General features: G+C 32.4%; 1 protein-coding gene across 1 annotated transcript; it reads right to left on the reverse strand.

The window, feature by feature from the left end:
• Positions 1-20543: 20543 nt before the first annotated feature.
• On the reverse strand, positions 20544-22734 carry LOC120081231 (60S ribosomal protein L35a-1). Its single transcript, XM_039035940.1, has 5 exons — positions 22641-22734; positions 22506-22541; positions 22137-22365; positions 22006-22048; positions 20544-20799 (listed from the first exon to the last, which is right to left on the reverse strand). Exons 1-4 carry the CDS (start codon positions 22670-22672, stop codon positions 22007-22009), a joined length of 339 nt encoding a protein of 112 aa, XP_038891868.1. The 5' UTR covers positions 22673-22734; the 3' UTR covers positions 20544-20799; position 22006.
• Positions 22735-23854: the final 1120 nt, after the last annotated feature.

The following is a 23854-nucleotide window of genomic DNA, read 5'->3' on the forward strand; positions in this document are numbered from 1 at the left end:
ATTTTTTTAAAAAAAAAAATTGATGTGAGGAATTCGAGTCGTTAATTTTTCGATCGAGACTGATTTTAAGTTACTTGAATTATGTTCATATTAACGGATTGATTAAAAAAAATTTAGATAGCTAGGGGTTTAGAATTGAGAACTTGCTAAACATATTTAATAAACAAAAACAAAGTTTCATTTCATTAAAAAATACATTATTTTCTAAGTCTCTTTTAAATTTAATTTGATATAATTTAAAATATTTAAAATTTTTGTGGAATTGAAAAAAAAAAGTTTTTAAAAACTAAAATTTGACTAGGATTCATGAATATTGTTAAGAAGTAGATCTATCTTTGAATAAAATAGAAATTTGAGAAAACCATTTATAGAGAATTTTCTTTCCTGTTAATCATTAAAATGATAGTAGAACTATATATAAAAAAAGGAAAAAAAGACCATTAATATATAGAGAGAGGAGGATTTTCAAAAATATAAAAATAAAAGAAAATATTTACACAAATAGTAAAATTAATTATATATGTGATAGATATTGTTATCAAAATCTATCATAGATAGATCTTGATAGAAGTTTAGACGAAGTCTTAATTGATACTATTAGTGATCGAAACTGATACAAGTCTATTATTGATAGAGGTCGATAAAAACCTATCAGTATATGTTAATACTATTTTTATTATTTTTATAAATACTTTGACATTTTTTTTTTCTGTGAAAATTCTTCAATTAAATTTCAATAATAAAATATAAAATAGAAACTCCTTGTTTTTTGTTGGGGGAGTACTTGGGTTTCCTATATCTAAAACACCAATTATATTTCAACTCACTTATCAAGATGAATATTGTTAAGAAGTAGATTAGTGTTAGGAAGCAAGTTTTTTCTTTAATTAATATCTTTTAATATAATAGAAACTTGAAATTGGAAAAAGAATATATAAAGTTGTGGAGAACTTTCTAAAACTATTTTATAAACTCAATAATAAAATATAAAACAGACGCATTATTAGATTTTCCTCTCTATTATCATTAACACCAAAGGACATTTAAATTCATTTAAAAGTTTTGAGTTTATTTTTGCTTCTCAAATAATAATAATAATCACCTGAAAGAATTTTATGTACATTACACTTTTTTTTTGCTTGAGATTTAAGTTAAATTACTCCTTAAATTTCAAATTTAATTAATTAAGTCACCAACATTTAAAAAATATTCGATTTTGGTTCTTTTATCACTAAAATTTGTTAAATTCATTATAGTTTGCTAGTATACTATTTTTAAAATAAAAATTATCAGGCACTGGGTCGACGACTAGGTGCCTGAGCTAGGGAAAGAGGTGGAGATGGGGAGTGAAAAAGAGATCGAGAGATTTATTTTCTTTTTTTTTTTTTTTTTAGAAAATGATTTTATTATTTAAAAAAATATATAATGTTTAACAAATCGTTATCTTTTTAATATGTTTTATTACTAGAGGTAAAATCGAGTATATTTTCAAATGTAAGAACTTGATTCTTCAATTTTGAAATTAATTTGACACAAAATATATCTCAAATTTTATGGACCAAAAATTTAATTTATTCAATATTTTATTAGCTAAACAAATATAGAGGAATTCTTTGACTCTCCTAAATTAGTATTAAGTGTGTTTGATCTATTAAATTCGCTTATCAAGAAGATTTGAATTAGGAAACATAAATCATTAACTTCATTTTTGTCATTTTTGTCCTCTTTATTAATATTTACAACGTATTTACAAACTATTTGTTAATTTGAATATAATTTGATTGATTAAAACATTTGCACTTATTAAAGTAGATGTTTGAATCTTTGATCGAAAAAAAAAAAAAGGACAGTAATTCCACAAATATATATTTAAAATGTGCTTTTAAAATTGAGTTCTCAAGACAAATAGTAAATTTTAAAGTTTATTTAAAAAAAAAATATAGCAAATTATTTTTAAAATTGCAAAAAATAGCAAAATAAATATAAATATTAAAAAATAATAATTAGAAATGGTCAAAACTGTCTTTAAGTAACCCCAAACCCATAATATTCGGAATTTGAGAGAAGCGGGTTTAAAAAACATTCAAAAAAATAACAAATATATTGTATGTAAACAATTGCCACGCTAAACAATGAATCTGACAAATGTTAAATCCACACCTACGATCAATCATTATCACACTAGACAAGACATGCATTTAAAACAATATAAATAAGATTTAAATCATATTTTAGTCCCTAAATTATGAATTTTCTTCTATTTTGGTCCTTAAACTTTTGAAGATGTTCATTTTAGTTCTTAAACTTAAAAGAAAAAAATTATTTTGGTCCCTACCGTTAAGATTTTGTTAACATTAACAGAATTATGAGGTAGCTTGTAGTTTTTATCTACTTCCTCAACGCCGCTTTTCTTCTTCTTCGTAAATTCTTACCCCCTTTTTTTTTCTCCAACCATGAGTGTCGCCACTGAAGTTAGTGTTTGTTCCATCAAGATCGTTAAGCAATTCATCACCCTCCTTCATGTGGCTACAACTCCTCCAAATGGTACTGATTTTATTCTTCATTAATAGGTTTTAGATTTTTTTTTATCTACCCCATTTTGCTTTAAAATGTTGGTAAATGGGGTCCATTGATTTTAGGGGCATTATGAAAAGCTTGTGAAAAATGGAATTTTCTTTATTAATCCATTTTTGTTATTTCCTTATTACAGGAATATGAGTTAATTGATGTTTTTTTTTTTTTTTGGTAGGGTTTTGATGACAACAAAACGATGGTAAAAATGGTATGACGAGGATAAAGCTGATAAGGAACAAGTGAGAGGCAATGGCGAATTACATGAGACATGACAATGCTATGCTTCTTCAATCTGGTTAGGAAGCCACTGCTAGTATTTAAGTAGGTCATTCTCTTGTTCGCTTTCTTCGTTAAACTTGATTTAATTGATGTCTTTGTTGACATTATTTTCTCTGTTTCTAAAATATTTTAAGTAGAGAGATAAAATAATGAAGCTTGTTTCTGGTTGAACATGTGAGAAGAGAACAAAATGTTATAGCCATACAGTGGTTATCAGCAGAAGAGACTTTGAGATTTAACAATTTTTAACCTAATATTGACCCAGCAATTTAGATGTAAATCATCTAAAAATAGAAGTGGCCTCACAATTCTGTTAGAGCTAACAAAATCTTAACAGTAGGGATCAAAACAAACATTTTTTTAAAGTTCAAGGACTAAAATGAACGCTTTTAAAAGTTTAAGGACCAAAATAAAACAAAGTTAACAGTTGAGGGACTAAAATAGGATTTAAACCTAAAAATAAAAACAAAACCCAAAATCTAATCTTAATCCTTCCTAAATCAAAATATAAACGACGCTCCATATTCCTCGCATCCGACGACCCAATCGATCATCAACGTGACGAAAAATTCATCTTTTCTGGCGACTGAATCACAAAATCAAGGTTAGAAAGACTTTCTTCCATTCTGGTGCCCCCAAAATCCACCAAAATAGTAGAGAAACGCCTTATCGACAGATAATCTAATCCCAATCTTTTGCATTCTCAACTATAATTTTCTATGAAACTCATTTCCCCATTCAAGGTACTTCTTTACTAATCTGTTTGCATGAGGAAGGGCACTTCTTTACTAATTTGTTTGCAAGAGGAAGGGCATATCTAACCTATCTCTATAGCGGGATCACAAAATTGACAGTACCCACGACGTTTTTCATAGGTAAACAAACCTAAAATATAAATAAAGATTTACTTACTCGTTATTTAAAATATAGGAATAAGATTGTATTTTTAAACTAACTGTAATCTTTATGGAAATTAAATAAATCTTTTATATATAAAATATTATCCCCTACTTTTTAGGATTCCAAAACAGAAATGAATTATTCATCTATTTATAACTGACTTTTAACTCATAAATTTAAAAATTAATCAATCATTCAAATGTATTCGAATAAGGATTAAAGTTATGAAAAAAAAAAAACTGAAGGAAGAACAAGAGTCAATGAAAGACTGAGAGTTGTTGGAATAATTAGGAAAAGAAAAACAAGCAAGCAAAGAACCATTACTTCGTTCCTGCTAACTCATTATTCAAATACAATGTATGTCACGCCCTTTCCCAGGCTACCCTCTTTACCCGAGAAGAGATGTGAAGACAGCAGATGTTAACCCTCTTATGACACCTACTGTTCAACTAGTACCTATAACCTATTTTCTCGCACCTATTTAACCTGATAGACAGTTTATAAACATAATAGCTTATCCATGCATACTTGGCTAAAGCCTTGTAGACATTCAGAACTCATCAACAACAAGTAATCAATTGTAACTTACGACCGCAATGGGGAAAACGCAGCGGAAACCTCCAAGTGTTTTACCAACGCCCGACGAAAAATGTTAACTACAGCAGTATGAACAACGCGAACTCACGACCGCAATGGGGACGACACCACCACTAAAGACCCCGGGTATTCTCAGAGTGAAAACCCAAAGGGTGGACTTTGGTGAATTTGGTAGAGGAGGGAGGAAACACAAATTGTGTAGGCGATAAACAAGTGGGAGGTAAAACAACACTATCGCATAGCAGAAGTGCTTATCGTTTAGAAGGAGCTACACGATCGTGTAAGATTTACTGAACAACCGTTTAGGAAAAGGTACACGATCGTTTAGTAAAATCAGCACACTATACGATCGTTTAGAAGAGCTATCCGATCATGTAGGCGACAATGTGCGATCGTTTAGCGCGGTGGACGATCGTTCAGGCAGAGAAGAGCTATCGTATAGTCTCTCAAGCGATCGATTACTTTGACCAATGCCTGTCTCTTATACACATCTAGATGTGTATAAGAGACAGGTGGACGATCGTTCAGGCAGAGAAGAGCTATCGTATAGTCTCTCGAAATGCTTAAGCGATCGTTTTGATCAACACCAGCGCGCTCTCACTTTTCTCCTGTCTCTTATACACATCTAGATGTGTATAAGAGACAGATCGTATAGTCTCTCGAAATGCTTAAGCGATCGTTTTGATCAACACCAGCGCGCTCTCACTTTTCTCTTCGGGCGATTGAACGACGGAGAAAAAATGAAAACATTTTTTATTTTAACTCATCGGTTACAATAACCGACGTTGCCCACTAACCCACATCCGAACGTGATTTTTGGCATAATTATCTTATAATTAACCAATTAATTAATATAATCATATTATATTTATATCCTATAGTTTGATATCACATATCTACTATAGTATTTTCTCCTCTAATTTGATATAAATCATATTTATATCTAATTTTCTCTAAAATAATGTATCTCATACATTTAGCTAATTATATCATATATAATTAACCAGTCCAATTATATCATATATAATCGAACTTCCTCTTGTCAATTTGAACATTTCAAATTAACCCAAATACTGGTTCTCGACTTTATCCAAGCTACCCAGGGAACTTAATGAACTTGTGGCTCGAAGCTCCAACCGTACGTGAATAGCTGACTAAACTCTTTAGCCATGAGATTCACCATCCGTTAATTGTCAGACATTTCACTAAAGACCAACATCTGAACTCTTCTTATCACAAATATATTTCTGTGTCCATCGAATATAACCAATCATGAGTACGATGACCTTTCACATATGCTCGTAAGTACAGCTGGGCCAAATTACCGTTATGCCCCTATAGTTACATCTCACTCCTTAAGTACCACTGATTTCTCTAATAAACAATATAACATAGTCCAACTATGTGTGAAAACCTCTCAGGTCAAGAGAAGGTGTGTGGTGCCACATCGTTCAAGCCCCGGAATCAGCCCTTAAGGGAGCTATCTATCTACTTACCCCTGCCTCGGGGAAGGAGTGAATTCCATCTTGTGTAGCTGAGTTTCCAGCTCCCAAATCAAACGAATCCCCAAAATGGTAGGTTTGAATCGGTGATCTGGCCACTCGCACCCATACAAATCAAAGGATCGCCTTCAATGGTAGGAGTTCCCAACTCACTCAGGATTGAAGTCATGTTACCTATGGTCATCCTAGTGAAGTGAAGTCTCTGTCATGAATGGTGTTATATAACGAGACGTTAACACTTTGTATAGGACGCCCCCGCTCGCATGTCCCTAACACGAATGATCAGGATCAGACCATCTGTGATAAGTCACAATACTTTGTGACCATTCCACAAAGCGAGCTGCATCGGTAGCGTTACCAGGATAAGGTTTCCCTCCTATATCCATATACTACAGACCATTTTGGTTATCACTCAAGACATGATCCACTTGTATGTCACCACATACATGCTTGAATCACATACAGATAACCAGGGATTTTATGTTTATTGGTTTGTGGTAAATCAAATAAAACAAGTAAATGAGCAAAATACAAGATATGAAGTAAATATCATATATTAACAACACAAGCGTTCGTACAAACTGTTTACAACCTACAGGACATGAGACTTTAGGGCATCAACCCCAACATTCAGAACTCATTAACAACAAGTAATCAATTGTAGCTTATATATATAGTTCAAACAAAGTTCACACACAACCACTTTCACATATATATTACCCTCCCCACTATATATACAAAAGTTCTAATGCCTACAAAGATATAACATCAACCTAAACAACTTCTAGTCTATAAGGGATCTACAGATTTGTGGCAGACTGGCAGCTGTAAGCTAGGCTCTGGGAAATCGGTCGCTATCTAAAAGTAAAATATTTTTGAAAGAGTGAACTAAAATGTCCAGTGAGTGATTAACTTTAAAACTTAAATTCATAAACATAGGCATACTGGTTTAATCAGAAAATATCTGGTAAACAAAAACACTTCATAATTTGGGTTAAGAAAGCAAGCCCAGCTTAAGCACATAAACTTTGAACTTTAAATCTTAACATTGGCATACTGGAAACCTTAAAAACATAACATAACTTTAGCCAATATTTTGATTCATACTTGGCTTAGTACTCTTATGCCTTAGTTAAGGTAGAGCCTCTTTTGCTCACTTACCCTCAACGTTGATAACCTCAGTTGATGTAGAGTAATCTCAATACAATCAGCATCGATAATGGTCATACGTGCATGTAGATATGCCCCAAAGGCTAATTTAAACATAAACATGATGTTTGACTTAGATACCTTCATCTCCTTCCTTATCTCCTTGGGTATCGGGTTTCATTATCAAAGTACTAGAAAAATTCTCATACTAAACATATATGACATTTAAATACTTAAGCATTCCTAAGAAAACTTAGCATTAAAATGACATGAAAATTTACACATTAAGAATGCTTTTGCTGATCAAATCAGGCTTAAACATGACATAGCAACAATGTTCATAAACTTTTCTTTAGAAATTATTGCCTAAAACATGCTTTGAAATCATTGAAGGATTTGGCTCACTAAGGTATGATCATGCTATAGGAACATCAAAGCACATAGCTTACTTTAAGAGAAAACTCAAGCTTCAGCATATATTGAAAACTTACTTTAGGTTGACTATGCGTCTAACCCTGACATACTTTGCTAAACCATGTGCTGGAAACATTTAAGGTAAGCATTCTTTAACTCAAGCATTAAAAATATTTAAGGAATAACATTTATTAAACTTGTCACTCACAGTCACTTGCTAGCTCCCAAGGGATTGTAGGCCTTTCTTATCTCTGTTTGGCCTGTCACATAAATAAACAACTCTTGGTTAACGACATTGACTCCCTTTTGAGCTTACTTACTTTATCTAACCTAGTACTTGAGGCCTCCTTTTGAGTTCACCCTTAATGTTATATATAATTCAACACTCTTTTAAGGACTTCACTTAACTTAGAAACACTTAGATTTCAAAACTTAGTGCAATGCTAGTCTTTGGCAAGCTAAGTACACTACACGTGCAGATGGGCACACAACATACATTCAAGGTAGGCACTCGCTCACTTGACTTAGGCATCAACGTTAGAGTAGGCCACGGGTCTTGTCCTTGCACAATGCATGTCGCACAACTTTTAGGCGTTGGATGCTTCCTCTACTACTTAACCTCACATATCTCGCCTATGCGGAGGCATACACACCCTGGCGCTAGCTCAACACCCACCTTCAAGCTAATCGGTCATTTGCTTGCTTCTTTAACTGTTGTAGTTGTCTGCTTGTTCATCAACATCAAATTCCATATTCAACTTTCAGAGCTTATAACTCAAAATCCATTCATCAAAACACAAAATTTCCTTCTATGAACTTCTTATAGAATAATTGAACTTTCTTACCTCAAATTTTGAGCTTCAAATTCCTTCTAAAGAGCTCCAAATCCACTGATCTTCACAGTTTTCTTGGGGTGAACCAGAAATCAGAATACTCTTCAATTTCTCCAAGATTTTAGCATCAATCTATGGAGATTTTCTCACAGCAACCCTGGATCACCCTCCTCACTGATTGAGCTCTACTTAGGCTGTAGATTTTCTTCTTCGGTATGAGAGAAATGGCAAAACAGGCTCCATCTTCTCAAACTCACATTTATACTTGCCCTTGCATGGCTACACTTCTTAATTAAGTGACATCTAGGCCACTAACCTTTGTTTAAAGCTTCTAATACTACCACTTAGTCCACTAATTAGGCATAAAAAATTATTCCCCAACTCTTCAACGAAGGAGGAGGTTTAACCCTTGCAAGCACAAATCCCTCGGCTAACGACTCATCACCGCACACCAACAGTCACTCCTCAATGTCTAGGTTGTCATTAATGTGCCTGGCAGACTTCTATAGCACCTTATTTTGGGCGCTCTATCACACTCTCTCCTAAACTACCTTTTAACCTATGAGAAAGTGTGAAGATAACAAATGATATCCTTTTGGTGACAAGCACTACCTAACTTCACTCGTGGAACCTGTCCTCCTTAGATATTTATGCACCCGATATACACTTTATAAGCATATATTTATTTATACACTCTTCACAACAAAACACAACCAACTCAGATGCATACGCTATATGTACATACACCAAAAATATCTACATAGTTATACATTAGTGGTTTCCATTTCGAAACTACCTCTATCCCTATTATGTGCATGAAAGGTTATTTTAGAACAAATAAACTTAACCACCTAAGCTTCTTCAACTTTTGTTCTACTTTAGGCTTTGAACTTCGTGTGGTAGATTGGCAGATTAGGTAGGCTCTAGGAGGTTGACCACTACCTGGGAAAAGAGGAAAACATTGAAAAGGGTGAGCCAAACGCTAGTGAGTGACTTTTAGAAACAAAACATGTTGTTTAGTAAACATGGTAAGAGAACAAAACATTTCAATAATGTAAAATTCTTAATCTCAGGGTTAAGCAACATTAAAAGCAAATAGAAACATAACATCTGGGAACTACTTTTAAAAACTCTACAAAACCGAATAACGTTCTATTATTTGAAAACCATCATTCTCTAGCCTTAGTTGAGAGAGAGCCTCTTTTTCTCAATCTTTCAATGGTGAATTCCTTAGCTAACGTAGAGTAATCTCAATACGATTAGCGTCAAAATTATAGAACCTACGTGCATGTGGTCAAGCCCCAAAGGCTACTTATATGCCCTGGATACTATCATCCCTTAGGTATCAAGGGACCCCGATATTTTCATGCCTTAAGTATCGGGTTCCCTCAATAAATCATTGTAAAACTTATTTAAGTAAAACTCAATATTCTCAGGTAATAAGCTTTCCAGTAGAAATATACCATAAGCATAGAAATCATTGGATAATAGCTTAACTCATGGAATACTAGCTAATTCATGATTTCATGCATCTAAACTCAAGTATACTTTATAAACCTCTTTTAGAGTTTGTCATACATAAGCTTTAAGTTTGGGTTTGAAAACTAGATTAAGCATACTTTAAAACTTATAGTAAAACTTATTAAGGCATGCTTCATTTCACATAAAACCTCAAAGCTTTTAAAAGAAAAGAACTATGTATCCACATATCAACCTTTAAGCTTAAGAATGCATTGGGAAAACTACTTAATGGAAATCATATTCTGAAACGTATATATCATTGTAAAGTAAACAACCATGCATCGAAAATTTATTGAAACATATGTCTTAACTCATGGAAAGCACTTCAAGTTCAACTTAATGAAAACTAGTCACTCACTGTCTTTAAGTTATTTTCTCAAAGGGATGTAAGGTCCCCCTATACGGTTTGCCCTATGACAATAATAGGAACCCTTGGTTAATGCTTCTAGCTCTCTCATGAGCTTAAATTCAACATTCAAGCTTAGCATTACACGTAAAACTTCCTCATAACACTCTAACGTCTAGACCTAGCTCAATGCATCACTATGCTTAGCCAAACTCAATGCATCACCACACTTAGCCAAATTTACCTTACAACTAGGTGGAGTGGTGGCCGCACCTACACGGATGTTCACTAGGCGCTAAGACATGCCTATCTTGACTAGGCATTGGACGCACACCAATGTGGCCCCTTATCACGCCCTACCCGTTGGCTTCTTCCTCCCACACTGCCATGTGCCCAATCTACAACCAACGCTCGCATACACCACATACCCTTACCATCGCACGCTCGTCTGCACACAACCTCAGCCGACCAGCTGCCTACTTCTTTTTGGGTTGCAGTTGCTTGTTTGTTTATCTAGCTAAAATTTCCAGATTCAACTTTCTGCATCAGTAACTACTAAACATTTCCTCACAAAATTTCCTTCTAAGAACTTCTTCCTAAATATCTTAACTATCTTACCTTAAAATTTGGGCCTCTGAATCTTCTTGGTGAGCTTAGAATACTTTAATTCTTCCAACCTACCCGAGCAATCCAAAAACCTTGGACAGTTGTGGAATTCTTCAATTTCCAGCTCCAATCCATTTGAATTTTCTCTTGGCAGCCTAAGATCGTCTTTAACACTGATGAAGTTTTAGATTTGTGGCAATTCCTTCCCTTTTGCATGAGAGAAATGGCAAAATCGAGTTATTCTTCCCCAATTTCCTTTATAAGTCAACTTTAGATGTTAGCTTATTGGATTTAGGGTTACTAAGACAAAATAGAATAAAACACTATTTTCTAACCTTAGTTGAGGGAGAATTCCCTTTGTTCGATCTCTCAATGTCAAATTCCTTAGCTAACATAGAGTAATCTCAATATAATCAGCGTTGAGATTATAGAACCTACGTGCACGTGGTCAAGCCTCAAAAGCTACTTATATGCCATAGATACCGTCATCCATTAGGTATTAAGGGACCCAAATACCTTCATACCTTCAGTATCGGGTTTCCTCAATAAATAATTGTAAAACTTGTTTAAGTAAAACTCAATATTTTGAAGCAATAAGCATTCTAGTAGAAATATACCATAAGCATAGAAATCATTGATGAATAGCTTAACTCATGGAATACTAGCTAATTCATGATTTCATGAATCTAAACTTAAGTATCCTTCATAAACCTCTTTCAGAGTTTTTCATATATAAGCTTTAAGTTTGGGTTTGAAAACTAGCTTAAGCATACTTTAAAACTCGAAGTAAAACTTATTAAGGCATGCTTCATTTCACATAAAACCTCAAAGCTTTTAAAAGAAAATAATTATGTGTCCACACATCAACCTTTAAGCTTAAGCATGCATTGGAAAAATACTTAATGGAAATCATGTTATGAAATGTAGATATCATTGTAAAGTAAACAACCATGCATCGAAAATTCATTGAAACATATGTCTTGACTCATGGAAATCACTTTAATGAAAACTAGTCACACACTGTCTTTAAGTTACTTCTTCAAAAGGTTGTAGGCTTCCCCTATATGTGTTTTCCTTGTGACAATAATAGGAACCCTTGGTTAATGCTTCTAGCTCCCTCTTGAACTTAACTTCAACATTCAAGTTTAGCATACACGTAAAACTTCCTCATAACACACTAACGTCTAAACCTAGCTCAATGCATCACCATACTTAGCCAAATTCAACGCATCACCACACTTAGCTAAATTTACCTTGCAACTAGGTGGAGTGGTGGCCATACGTACACGAATGTTCAATAGGTGCTAGACACGCCTATCTTGATAGGATGTAGAAACATGCAACGAAAGAAATTAGAATCAATAAGCACTCTAATTATACTTAATTTGAGTTCTAAAAAACATGCAAAATATATTTTAACAGAAAAAGGTTTCAAGAAGACAAACCTTTGAAGAATCCTCCAAAATCTAGTTGCTCTCTTTAAATTCTCAGCTTCAAAAACTCAGTGAATCACCAAGAGCTCTTCTCTACTATTCTCAGCCTTGAATTTAAGTGGTGGAACTCTATATTAAAAATGAATGGAAGAGGTAAAATGGAGAGGGTTTTCGTAGAGTGAAAAATTACGCAAAATTTTAGTAAATTTTAGCCTTCTCTTTTTCAATTTGAGAAATCAGATGTTTTTATTTAACTATTGCATACAAGCACTTAGCATTCAACTCAATGACACTTCAAGATTGCACTCAATTTTATGGCTAGTGTTGAATTGGGAATTAATCCAACAAATCATCTAAAAATTGTGGATAATTCCATTAAGTTCAATTTCCAATTTAAAATTAATTCAATTTTCAATTAAATTGAATTTGAAAAACAATTTCCAAAATTGTATTTTATTAATTTGAAATTGAATTGATTTAAGTAATTAATTAAACAAATTTAATTAAATAAATAAATATTAAATAATAATTAATATCAAATATTAAATTAATTCAACACCTAATTTATACATGAATCCTATTCATGTATTTAATATTTAAATAAATATTTAAATAACTTAAACTCTCCAATTTCGTTTAATTTCGATAAATTAAACATTTAATTATATTGAATATAATTATACAAACTCTAATTTGAAATTGAACAATTCAAATTCAAACCCTAATTTGTAATTTGAACACTTCAAATTGAAATCCTAAAGTCAATTTGAACACTTCAAATTGAAATCATTTCAAATTCACTCAATTTACTAATTCAAGATGTTCATGTTTTACGAGCTAATAGAAGGACCTTATGGACCTACAGATCATGAGCTCCAATGATTTGAGATTAATTGGTTAAAACTCTTTAGACCAAATTAATCAATATTCGTTAACTATCGAGTCACACCACTATAGCTCGATAGTAGCACTCTTATCACTATAGATATATTTGTGTCCACTTGATTTAACCATAATCAGTAAGTCGATCCTTCACAGACTGTTCATAATAATGGTTGGGTCAAATGTTGTTTTACCCCCGAAATTACATCTTGCTCTTTAAGTTCTACTGATTCTCTAATGAACAATTGGTTTGTGATCCAATCACTAAACCGGATCTCTCTCGGGCCAATGAGAGGGTGGGGCCCCTTATTCAAGATCTAGATTCATCACTTAAGAGAACAACTTTCTCCTATCCCTAAATCGGGTAGGCGTGAATTCCATCTTGCACCCTATGTCCCCAGCTATCTATCTGGTCTTACCCCTGAAATGAGGGGCTTACTGAGCCGACATTGTTGAGCCAACTTTCACCTATGCAAATCTAAGAATAATCTCGAATAACAGGAGTTCATAGTTAGCTTAGGATTAAGATCGAGTTACCTAGGTCATCTAAGCGAGATAGTCAGTCTCAATTAGTAAACAAGGTTATAAAGTAAGAGTGACTTATTTCTTGGTATGATCTTATGCAAACTCATTGCATAGGATGACCCCACTCCTCATGTCAATACATGAATGAATCGGGATCACTTTGTTTGTAGCACATTACAATAAATTGTAACAACTACAGTGTGGACCGCATCTGATAGTGTTACGGGAATAAGGCACCCAACTTTATTCGTATACTATAGACAGTTTTGGCTATTTACTCGAACTTGATCCATCTTTATGTATCCACATAAAGTTCAAGTATTCATGTAATAGACATGGATCTTAGTTTATTGGATTTAGTCTTTACAATTGTAATTTACAAATTCAATAATAACTTCATTGAATAAAATGTCTAATAACATCTTTATTGATAATATAAAATGTTTAACTTTACAAACTACGAGTTTTAGGACATACAACCGAACATATCTTGCCTAGGTGTTGGGCATGCACCAACGCGACCCCTTAGAACGCCCTACCCTTTGGCTTCTTCCTCCCACACAGTCGTTCGCCCACTCTATGGAAAATGCGCGCATACACCGCATGCCCTTGCCATCGTGCGCTCGTCTACGCACAGCCCCAGCTAAGCAGTTGTCTGCTTCTTCTTGGGTTGCAGCTGCCTGCTTGTTTATCCAGCCAAAATTTCCAAATTCAACTTTCTACATCAATAACTAAAATTCTAAACATTTCCTCACAAAATTTTCTTCTAAGAACTTATTCCTAAATATCTTAAATATCTTATATTAAAATTTGGGCCAATGACTCTTCTTTTTGAGCTCGAAATCCTCCAATCCTTCCAACTTGCCCAAGCAATCTGAAAACCTTGAACACTTGTGGCATTCTTCAATTTCTAACTCCAATCCATGTGAATTTTCTCTTGGCGGCCTAGGATCGTTTTCAGCACGGATAAAGTTTCAGTCTGGCAGTAATTCCTTCTCTTTTGCACGAGAGAAATGGCCAAACCGAGCTCTTCTTCCCTAATTTCCTTTTTATACTAAGGATTGCATGATCAGTTGGCCTATTAGGGTGACATTTAGGCCACTAATGTTTGCTTAAGGTCCTAACCAAGCCACTTAACCCACCAATCGAATGACTAAGCTAGGTACTTTGGCCTTACTCTCAAGGCATAGAGGCTGATGTACTTTTAAGCCTTCCCCCTCGATCACCGCCTGGGTTTTTGGCTGCCACACTCCTAACCTCTAAGTCTTTCGGCCAGCGTGCACCTTACTGCTACTCATAAACTAGCCCTCTCTTCTTCTGCCTTAGGCTTTACACTAACCTGACCGTCAAGGTCATCTTGGTACATCCTTCATGCTATAAACCTTCTCACATGACTCATTTTCCCTTTTAAACACTTTATTTTTTTTTTCCAGTTGAGCTATGCTCATGTTGGCACACTTCATAATTTTACTAAATGTGAAAAACTCTTAATTCCACCCGAGAGCCCTATTCTCCCACACTTAGAATATTTTCGACCCTTAACTTATTTCATTCAATTTCCAAGGCTTAAAACACTTAGAAAATTTTTTCCCCTTTTTACTTAACTATTACTTCAACTCTGAGCAAATTAAGCTAACTTATTTAGCATGCTCATGATACAATAAACAACATGATAAACTTTCAAGTAGAAATATTGAGGAGTTCAAGTTCTAGGGTTTATAGTGTATTGCATTCAGAATGTTGGGGAGGAGGATCTGTTCTTGCTAACTCATTCTTCAAATACAGTGTATTTCCAAAGCTCGATCCAACAGTAGAGACGTGCTCAACAACTACACGTATATCATTTTGAGGGCAATCTGATAAACCTGACATCAACCAACAAATATCCTTATCTTCAAGAATCGTAACGAGATTAGAATTGTTGGAACCATCCCGATACATTGTCAATCAAGATATAGTTAGGTTGTCACAGGAAAAAAGCTTACCTTAGATATGTTTCACAAATTGTTGAAAGGATAAGTTTGACAAAATAAATGTCTCAACAACCCAAAAATCATGATAATGAAATTTTTCATCCCATGCACCATCAAACAGAAGCCTAATTCGTTGTATAGTCATAATAAAAACAGTAACTAGAGAAGAAAGCACAACAAACCACAATTAAATTCTAATCTTATGTATCGATAACAAATATTTTTTAAAAAATATTGACTAAGAAAGATTCAGATTGATTTAAAACCGATAAGAATATGTATAAAATTCAGTAACAAACAAATTAAAAATTTGAAAAATATGAAAAAGATAAAATTAATCTGACAAGAATATGTAGAAAATAATAATGATAATAAATTATATAGATAGAATCAAATCTGGTAACAAATATTTAAACTATAAAAAATATTTTTGAAAAAGTGAAATTGAAAATTAGTTTGAAGAAATCGAACACGATATTAGAATTTAAATTTATAATTTAGAGAAAAATCAATAAGTTTTCATTGATCATTATTAATTCAAAAAGTAGTTATATAGAATCCAATTAACTAATATAAAATAAATCTCAAACCTAAATCTAGTGAGAAAAATCAGTAATGAGCCATTCATTATTATTCTACTAAATTTGTAATATGATAAGAGAAACCTTATTAATTACACTATATCCATAACTACATCTTCATTTCAACTTCAACAATTTTATCAGGGACAAAACAGGAATTCAAAAAATAATTATAATATTTTTATTTGGACATTTTTACTAACGAAAGTTAAATCATGTGCCTACATATTCTAATTTCTTTCTAAAATGTCATTAACTTAAATGGATTATTCTCATTCTAAAAGGTTGGTAATCAGATTATACCGCTTCTTTTCTTAAATTATATATATATAAAAAAAAAAAAAAAAAAAAAAAGGGTAAATGAAATTGGTTTTGGCGTTTAATAAAAAGAATAATAAATAATAAACATTTAGAGGAAACGTGTGAAATTGGGAGCTGAGCCACCGCAAGAGAAATTCAACGCGTCAGGAAACTACGGAGTCCAAACGCGCCTCATTTTAATTATATTATTAATTAAAAATCAAAAAGAGATTCATTTTTTATTTTTTTTAAAAAAAAATTAAAATGAAATGGAGAGGAGTGGGACCCACGTCCTACGCGGATCAGTCGGCTTGCTGTCGGTTGCCGGCTCGGCTGATTCCACCGGAATTTTAATTTCAACGCTTTTTTTCCGGGGGGGGGTATTTCCACTCCTCGTTTCTATTTTATTTTTATCTTTATTTTTCTTTAACGAATGCTATGTACTCTCTCGATGCAATTTTAGTTCCTATATTTTTAATAAATTTTAAATTTAGATCATGTTTACACCAGGAGAAAAGTAATAAACGAATGATAATATAAAAAGTAGTCTCAATAAAATACATTTGTTGTTGTTTCCCTATTTTTTGTATTTATATCGACACATGGGACCACTATCTAACCTGTAATAAAAAAAAAAACGCAAACTGATTGATGAATAGATAGTGATCAATCTGTTTGCATCTCAAAATTACATTATCGTTATCATTAATGTACTATTATAGTATGAAGAGTAAATTTACTGTTACTGTGGCCGTTAATTTTATTGTTTATAATCAAACGGTAATGATAACAAAAAAAAAGTGACAGATTCATAATTATAAATAAACGTGATAACAAGCAATCTAAATATATTTGTGATTCTAAACCATTACAATTGATCAATCAATAGAATCTCATCACGAGTATATCAATTTTCATTACGGATGGGTAAAGATGGCCTTAGTCATCATTGCTAATTTATTGTTGATTTTTTTTAGAAAACATTTTGTTATCTATTAATATTTTTACTATAAATTTTGAAAACACTCACATATCATAATTTTTTTTATGACAATTATTGTTATTATTTAATTAGTATTGGCGAGAATTAATATTAGAAGACTAAATTTAAAATTTGTTGAAAGTATAGGAACTTAAAAATTGAACAATTAAAATTAAATGGATTAAAATCGAAGGAACTTCAAAGTATAAAAACCAAACTAATATTACTAAAAATCACTCTTATGTTAAGCCACCAAAAATCACTCTCATTAGTTTTATAATTGTCATGTGAAAGATCCAGCTATTCACTTTTGACATAATAATTAATACCTTATAAAGCTTCAATGGTGACGTTTTGAACCATAAATGAAAAATGAGAAAAATTAACGGAGACCAGAATATCTTCTTTTCAGTTGGATCAAGAATTCAAGCCAATCAATTTGAGGTAGTTGCTTGCTTGATCAATTTTGATAAATAAAATATATAGATAAACACCCTTTTCTTTTCTAAAATTAAATCTACGAAAACAAGAATGAAATAGACTTAATTTTAAAAAACAAAAATAAAAATTCAAACAGTTACCGAATTAACTTTTTTGTGAGTAAGTTTATAGCTTTAGATTTACAAAAAAAAAAATTCCTCTAATTCCTTTCGACCATTAAATTTATCTTTTTTTTCTTCAAACTTTTCAACCCGTCGAGATATTTACCGACATTAATATCATAACATTTAATGGACAAAATTAATAATTAGTAGTTTTCTTTTTGAGAAACAATAATTGTTCGTTTCAATATTAAAAAAATTAAAGAAAAAAAAAACTGTCCTTTACAGAATAAAATCCTAATATTTAAGATTATAAAGTAGAGAAATTTTAATTTTAAAAACAACAATTCTTCATTAGTTAATTTTTTATTCAAGTGGTTTTATTTGTTGGATTATTTTAGAAAAGAAAGTCAATGTTTTTCGGAAGCAAAAAAGAAGGAAACTTTCATATAAAAAAATATCAAACTATTTAAAAAATAGTAAAAAAAACATTGATAAATTTTTATACGTGTCTATCACATACTTCTACTAACTTCTATAGCCAATTAAAATTTTACTATTTTGGATAAATAGTTTCCTTAATTTTTCTATTTTTAAAAATCCTTCCAAAATGAAAGTCGTACTTATTATTATTATTATTAATTCCAATGATTTGTTAATAAAATAATATATCATCATTCTTTTTAGTCCAATAACAAGTAAAGGTGAGAATTTGAATTCTAACTTTTTGATAGAAGTTAAAATGTCTTTAACTAGTTGAGCTATATTCGTGTTAACAATGAATTCTCAATTTTGAGTCATAGAGGAGTATTTTTTTTTATGAGCTATGCTTGAATTAGCCATTTGAATGAGAATGAACAATTATATAAATATAACAATAAAATTAGATCATCCATGAAATTAAGGGGGGAAAAAAGCTTTTTTATTTAAAGAACAATACAAACGAGAATTCAAACCGAAGTCTAGGTTCTAAAGAAATGGAATTGGTGATATAAAAAGGATTGTTTTGGTAATAAACAATGAAGAAAGGAACAAGTATGATGCGGTTCACGTATTGTTTTTTTATTAAATTTAAATTAAGGCTAACATGCTTTTAAGTGTAAGATGTGCAACTGTAACCACTCTTATTATTTAGACCCATTTGGTCAAGTTCCTCTTTGTTAAAAATTCACCTAATTAGACTAGTTCAAAGGAAGGCATGGTTCCACTCTTTACGCCTAACTTGTTCATATTGGTGCACAAAGAATTAGAGTATTACTTATAACACAAAATGGTAACTCAACAAATCAAGAGTTCGAATTCAACCAAAAATGAAATTCATGAAATTCAATATGCGTGCACTGCACAAATCACCCTTCTCATCCGTTGAGACATCTCAAAAGTTGCCACATGAAGCGAATGAGCAAAAGACTAGCCAAAGAATTATTGGAAATAGATGGCATAGCTAATTTCAACTCGATAGAAATACATTTAAATTACCCAGTCGCTTTTAGATTTGATGGAAACAACATAAATCCCTTTACTTGTATTTTTAAAACTCCACGAAAAATGCACTACTTTACATGTGAACCTTTACTTTAAAAAAAATTAATCAAGTTGCTTAGATCTAAAAAGGATATCACCTCTAATTGATATTCCCTACGAATGACACTTCAATAAAGCAAATCTTGCCAGCTAAGTCATATACCCCCCTCAATTTTGAGGTCAAAATTCCAATTTATCACCTCACCATACTATTATTATACAAAAACCAGAAGATCATTAGCTAAACAAAGTAGAAATAGGTAAACATCTCGCTTGCATTTCAAAGATTCACGTCCATATGCCAAGGTTCACATCTATCATCTCCATTTTTAGATGTAAACTATTTTAATCTAAAAAAAATATGTAAACACTAACAAAAAAAAAAAAGAAAAATATTGAATGTAAAATAAGAAAAACTATAACAAATAATAAATCCAGTAAAAAATGGAAGTTTTCAAATAATATTGACCATAACCAATTGAAAGTTTTGAAATAGTATTACAATAAGAGATTGTTAAATCTTACGATAGTCCGTCCCAAATGCTCCCTTAAATTTAAATATATATACCATTTTGGCCCCTTAAATGAAACAAAAAAAAAATGAAAATAAAGAGAAATGATCACTTTTTAGAAGCATACCACTTAAAAAATGTAGGAATCAAATTGAACCAAAAGCTTAGAGTACAAGTACAGAAACTAATCCTTTGAAAATATAGGAACCAAGTTGAAAGTAAAACTAGTATTTAAACCTAGTTAGATATATGAATTTTTTAAAACCAGTGACACTTATTTGTTAAACAATTTTTTAAGAAATTGATATAACATTTTTTTTCTCCCAAAAACACATGTATTTCTATGGGAGCTGGACATTTACCAGTAGTATTACAATTTACAAGCCTTATGAAGCCAACATGAACACATCAACTCATTAAACCATTTTGTAACTCATTTGAACTAGGAGACCAATATTAGCAAGCCTATATCAACAAAGTATCTCTTATGACCTAGTAGTAATAATGTGGTATAGAAAGGGAAACCAAAGAATCGCGATAAGAACTATAATCTAACAAAAGCTAAAAATGCAAATACGTAGAGACTTTGAATACGGGAAAACCATTTGATAAAAGTGCAACTACATCGCTTAACACATGACAATGCTCCAGACAAATGATTCTATAATTCTGATTTAACTACTCGGGTGTGAAACATTACCTAAAAAGCAAAAAATGACTCAGTTCAGAAACAGAAAAATGCTTCTGTCTTAGCTCACAAAATGTAACAAAAATATAAATCCCTTCATGTAGCAAACCACTTGTTTCAATCAGGTTCTCCATTGCTGCAAAGACACAATAAGCACTGGTAAATAAACAGAAGCTATGTCAATATTGAAATAGAAATATAGATTGTCTAGTGTAGGATATAAATTCCCACTCTTCTACCAACCCAAAAACAATATGCTTCATTCATTAGCATATTAATCAATCAAAACACCTACTCTAAGAAACGATTGAAACCACCAAAGTTATTTTACACTCAAATTAGTCTTGGGATATATAATAGACACCCTATCAACATGTATAAATAAAAGATGATTATAACTCAAAGGATATCTGAGAAAAATAGCAGAAAATTATATAGAAAAGAAAACGTCAAGAATGAAGGTTCAAACATTGTGTTATATCAATTATCTTATTAAAAAGAACATTATGCTTTCGTAGAGTGAGCATTAGAAGGGTACGATAGATAGTATTTGATTTTAACATGCAATACAACATAACACGGCCTTTTCTTCACTGTTTGCACTTCACCCACCAATTAATTGACTAAACAATATCTAAATACAACAAACAAAAAAGGAATCAGAACCAGATTTTGCCCCTAATCTAAGCCGGGTCTTGAAAATAACAGAATCCATTCAACATAATATATAACAAAACAGTTAAATACAGCAAGCCCAACAAGATGGCAACTGCAGTAAAGAAGATTGTCCACAACAAGATGGCAACCGCCAATAAGAAGATGCCTATACAAACATGTACAGTTTATAGAACTTGTCTACCTAAAGTTCGAGCATTGTCCACTACAAGACGGCAATTCCCAATAAAGGAAACACCACAATGTGTCAATGGCCCATGTCCACAGATAGTTTGAGGTTGATTAATTGGCTAAAACATGATTATTAAACACTACAGAAAGCACAGGCAACAGGCGGTCGCAATTCACACAACTTCAGTCAAATTTCCATAAACTATTGAACAAAAGCTGCATTCTCCATCTTGGTTAAAACAAAGGGACAACTTAATCAAGATCCTTAAATCAATTGAATGCAAGCAGACCTCCTACTGATGAGGCATTTGGCGAAGGCATACAGCAACCCCACATTGGGGGAAGAATATGGTTATAAAGAAACTAGACTAGTGCACTTGACAGGAAGGACAGAAGCCACAATAAACAGCATCAATTCAAAACATACATGGGGGGAAAAAAAAGAAGAGAAAAATACAAAATATAGAAGTTTCCAGCATGTGATGAAACTAATTACCTCAAATGTTGCTGGGGTACATGAATACTCTAACCCTGTCACCCTGCATAGAAGTTAAAAGGATAAAACTTGATAAAACCAATATAGAAAGAGGCCTGCCGCAAACACGTAACGTACTATTAATTATATACCATGGACTTCGGTGGGAGATTAGACTTGAACTTCGCTCTAACAATGCCACTGTTACCGTGGGGCCTGGTAACCTTGCCCCAAATGCAACGATAATGGGATCCATTCTTCTTAACTTTAGCCTTGTAGATATATGCCAATCGCTTCCCTTGGTACCAAGAAACCTCATCCTTGGAATTAACACCCTCGATCTGAAGCAAAGAAGTGTTTGGGTACTGGTTCGACTTCGACCTAACCACCACACCAATCATCTTTAGCTTTCAAACAAATTACAAACTAAATCGCTTATACTCTGTACAGTTTCTTCATATTCCAGGATTTTGTAGAGTGGAATGAATGATGAGAGTTGATAGACAGTAATGCCTGATTACCTCTTGTAGCCGAGAATTGTTCCCCTGGTGTAGAGTCTGAATCCAACAAGAAACAGAAGGGAAAGAACAATGAAACCATTTTAGGGTTAGAATCATTGAAAGTGAACTCGAAAAATCGAGGTTTAGATTACAGACCTGACTCTCTCTCCTTGCCTTCCTTTCACCATCTTCGGCGTGGCCTCTGTTTCTGCTTCAGCTAGGTTTGACGGCCGACGATGTCTAAAACCTAATTTTCCAAACTTATAAACGTCGTTGTGGGCTTTATGTTGGGCTTTGTATTGGGCTTTAGGCCTCTAACTCGGTCCATCAATATTACTTTCTTTTTTCTTTCATCCACTTTAAAATATGTATTTCAGCCCATGAATTTTAAGAAATTGGTTTCATAGTGGACATTTTGAAATTATTTCTGCATATTTTAAAATTTTAGGAATCAAACCTACGTATTCTCGTTAAATTGAAGACTAAGTGGTATTGATATGTATTCTGATCGAATAGGTCGAAGATTCAATATTCCACCTCCATAAATGTTGTACTAAAAAAATGTAATTTTTCTTTAAAAAAAATCTAAAATAAGAAAATAATATATATTATTTTACTAATTTAGCCTTTAGAGTCTTGGATTACACGTGACCTTGAAACTTTGAGAAATAGTGTAAAGTGAATTGAATTTAAGGTATATTTTCAAAAATATCTTAAATAAATTTATCTTTTATCAAAAGAATAATAGAATTACCAATATATATAGTTTTAAAAAGGACATATATGTAAATTTGTGGGATTGATCTTCATACAGTCCTTGACTATAGAGTTGAGGTTGACGTGGAGGCCTTTTCTTCTTCTCATGGCACGATTGCCTTAGTATTCTGAGTGGTGGGATGATCATCGACCGATCGGGGTCGGTTTTTCGACCAGACCGACGTCGAATCGAGTATAATCAGTTCTGAACCTAACCAAATCGGTTCGACCGTTGACTGAGCAAAAAATACGACCGACTGACCGATCAGTTGGTCGGTCGGTTTGGTATTATTATTTTATTTTTACTTAGAAAAATGCTATATTTAATTATTTACATTCTATCACTTAGTAGTTAGTACTATTAGCTATTAAGTAAAAGTTATATTTAGTTATAAATCATTATCGTTATAAATAGCAATTTTCTAATACAAATTAAATTAACTATCAAAAGTCAACTAATTGAAAACTAGGTTTAAAAAAAACTAATTTAAAGATGATAAAAGTTGAAGTCGAGTAAAATAAGAAATAGAGTAGTAAAAGTAAAGGTAAATTAACCTTCAATTATTTTCATATCTAAAAAAACTTTAATGTTTCCTCATTCATGGTTTCCTTCA

The sequence above is a fragment of the Benincasa hispida genome, chromosome 7 (genome assembly GCF_009727055.1).
Source record: "Benincasa hispida cultivar B227 chromosome 7, ASM972705v1, whole genome shotgun sequence".
NCBI lineage: Eukaryota > Viridiplantae > Streptophyta > Magnoliopsida > Cucurbitales > Cucurbitaceae > Benincasa > Benincasa hispida.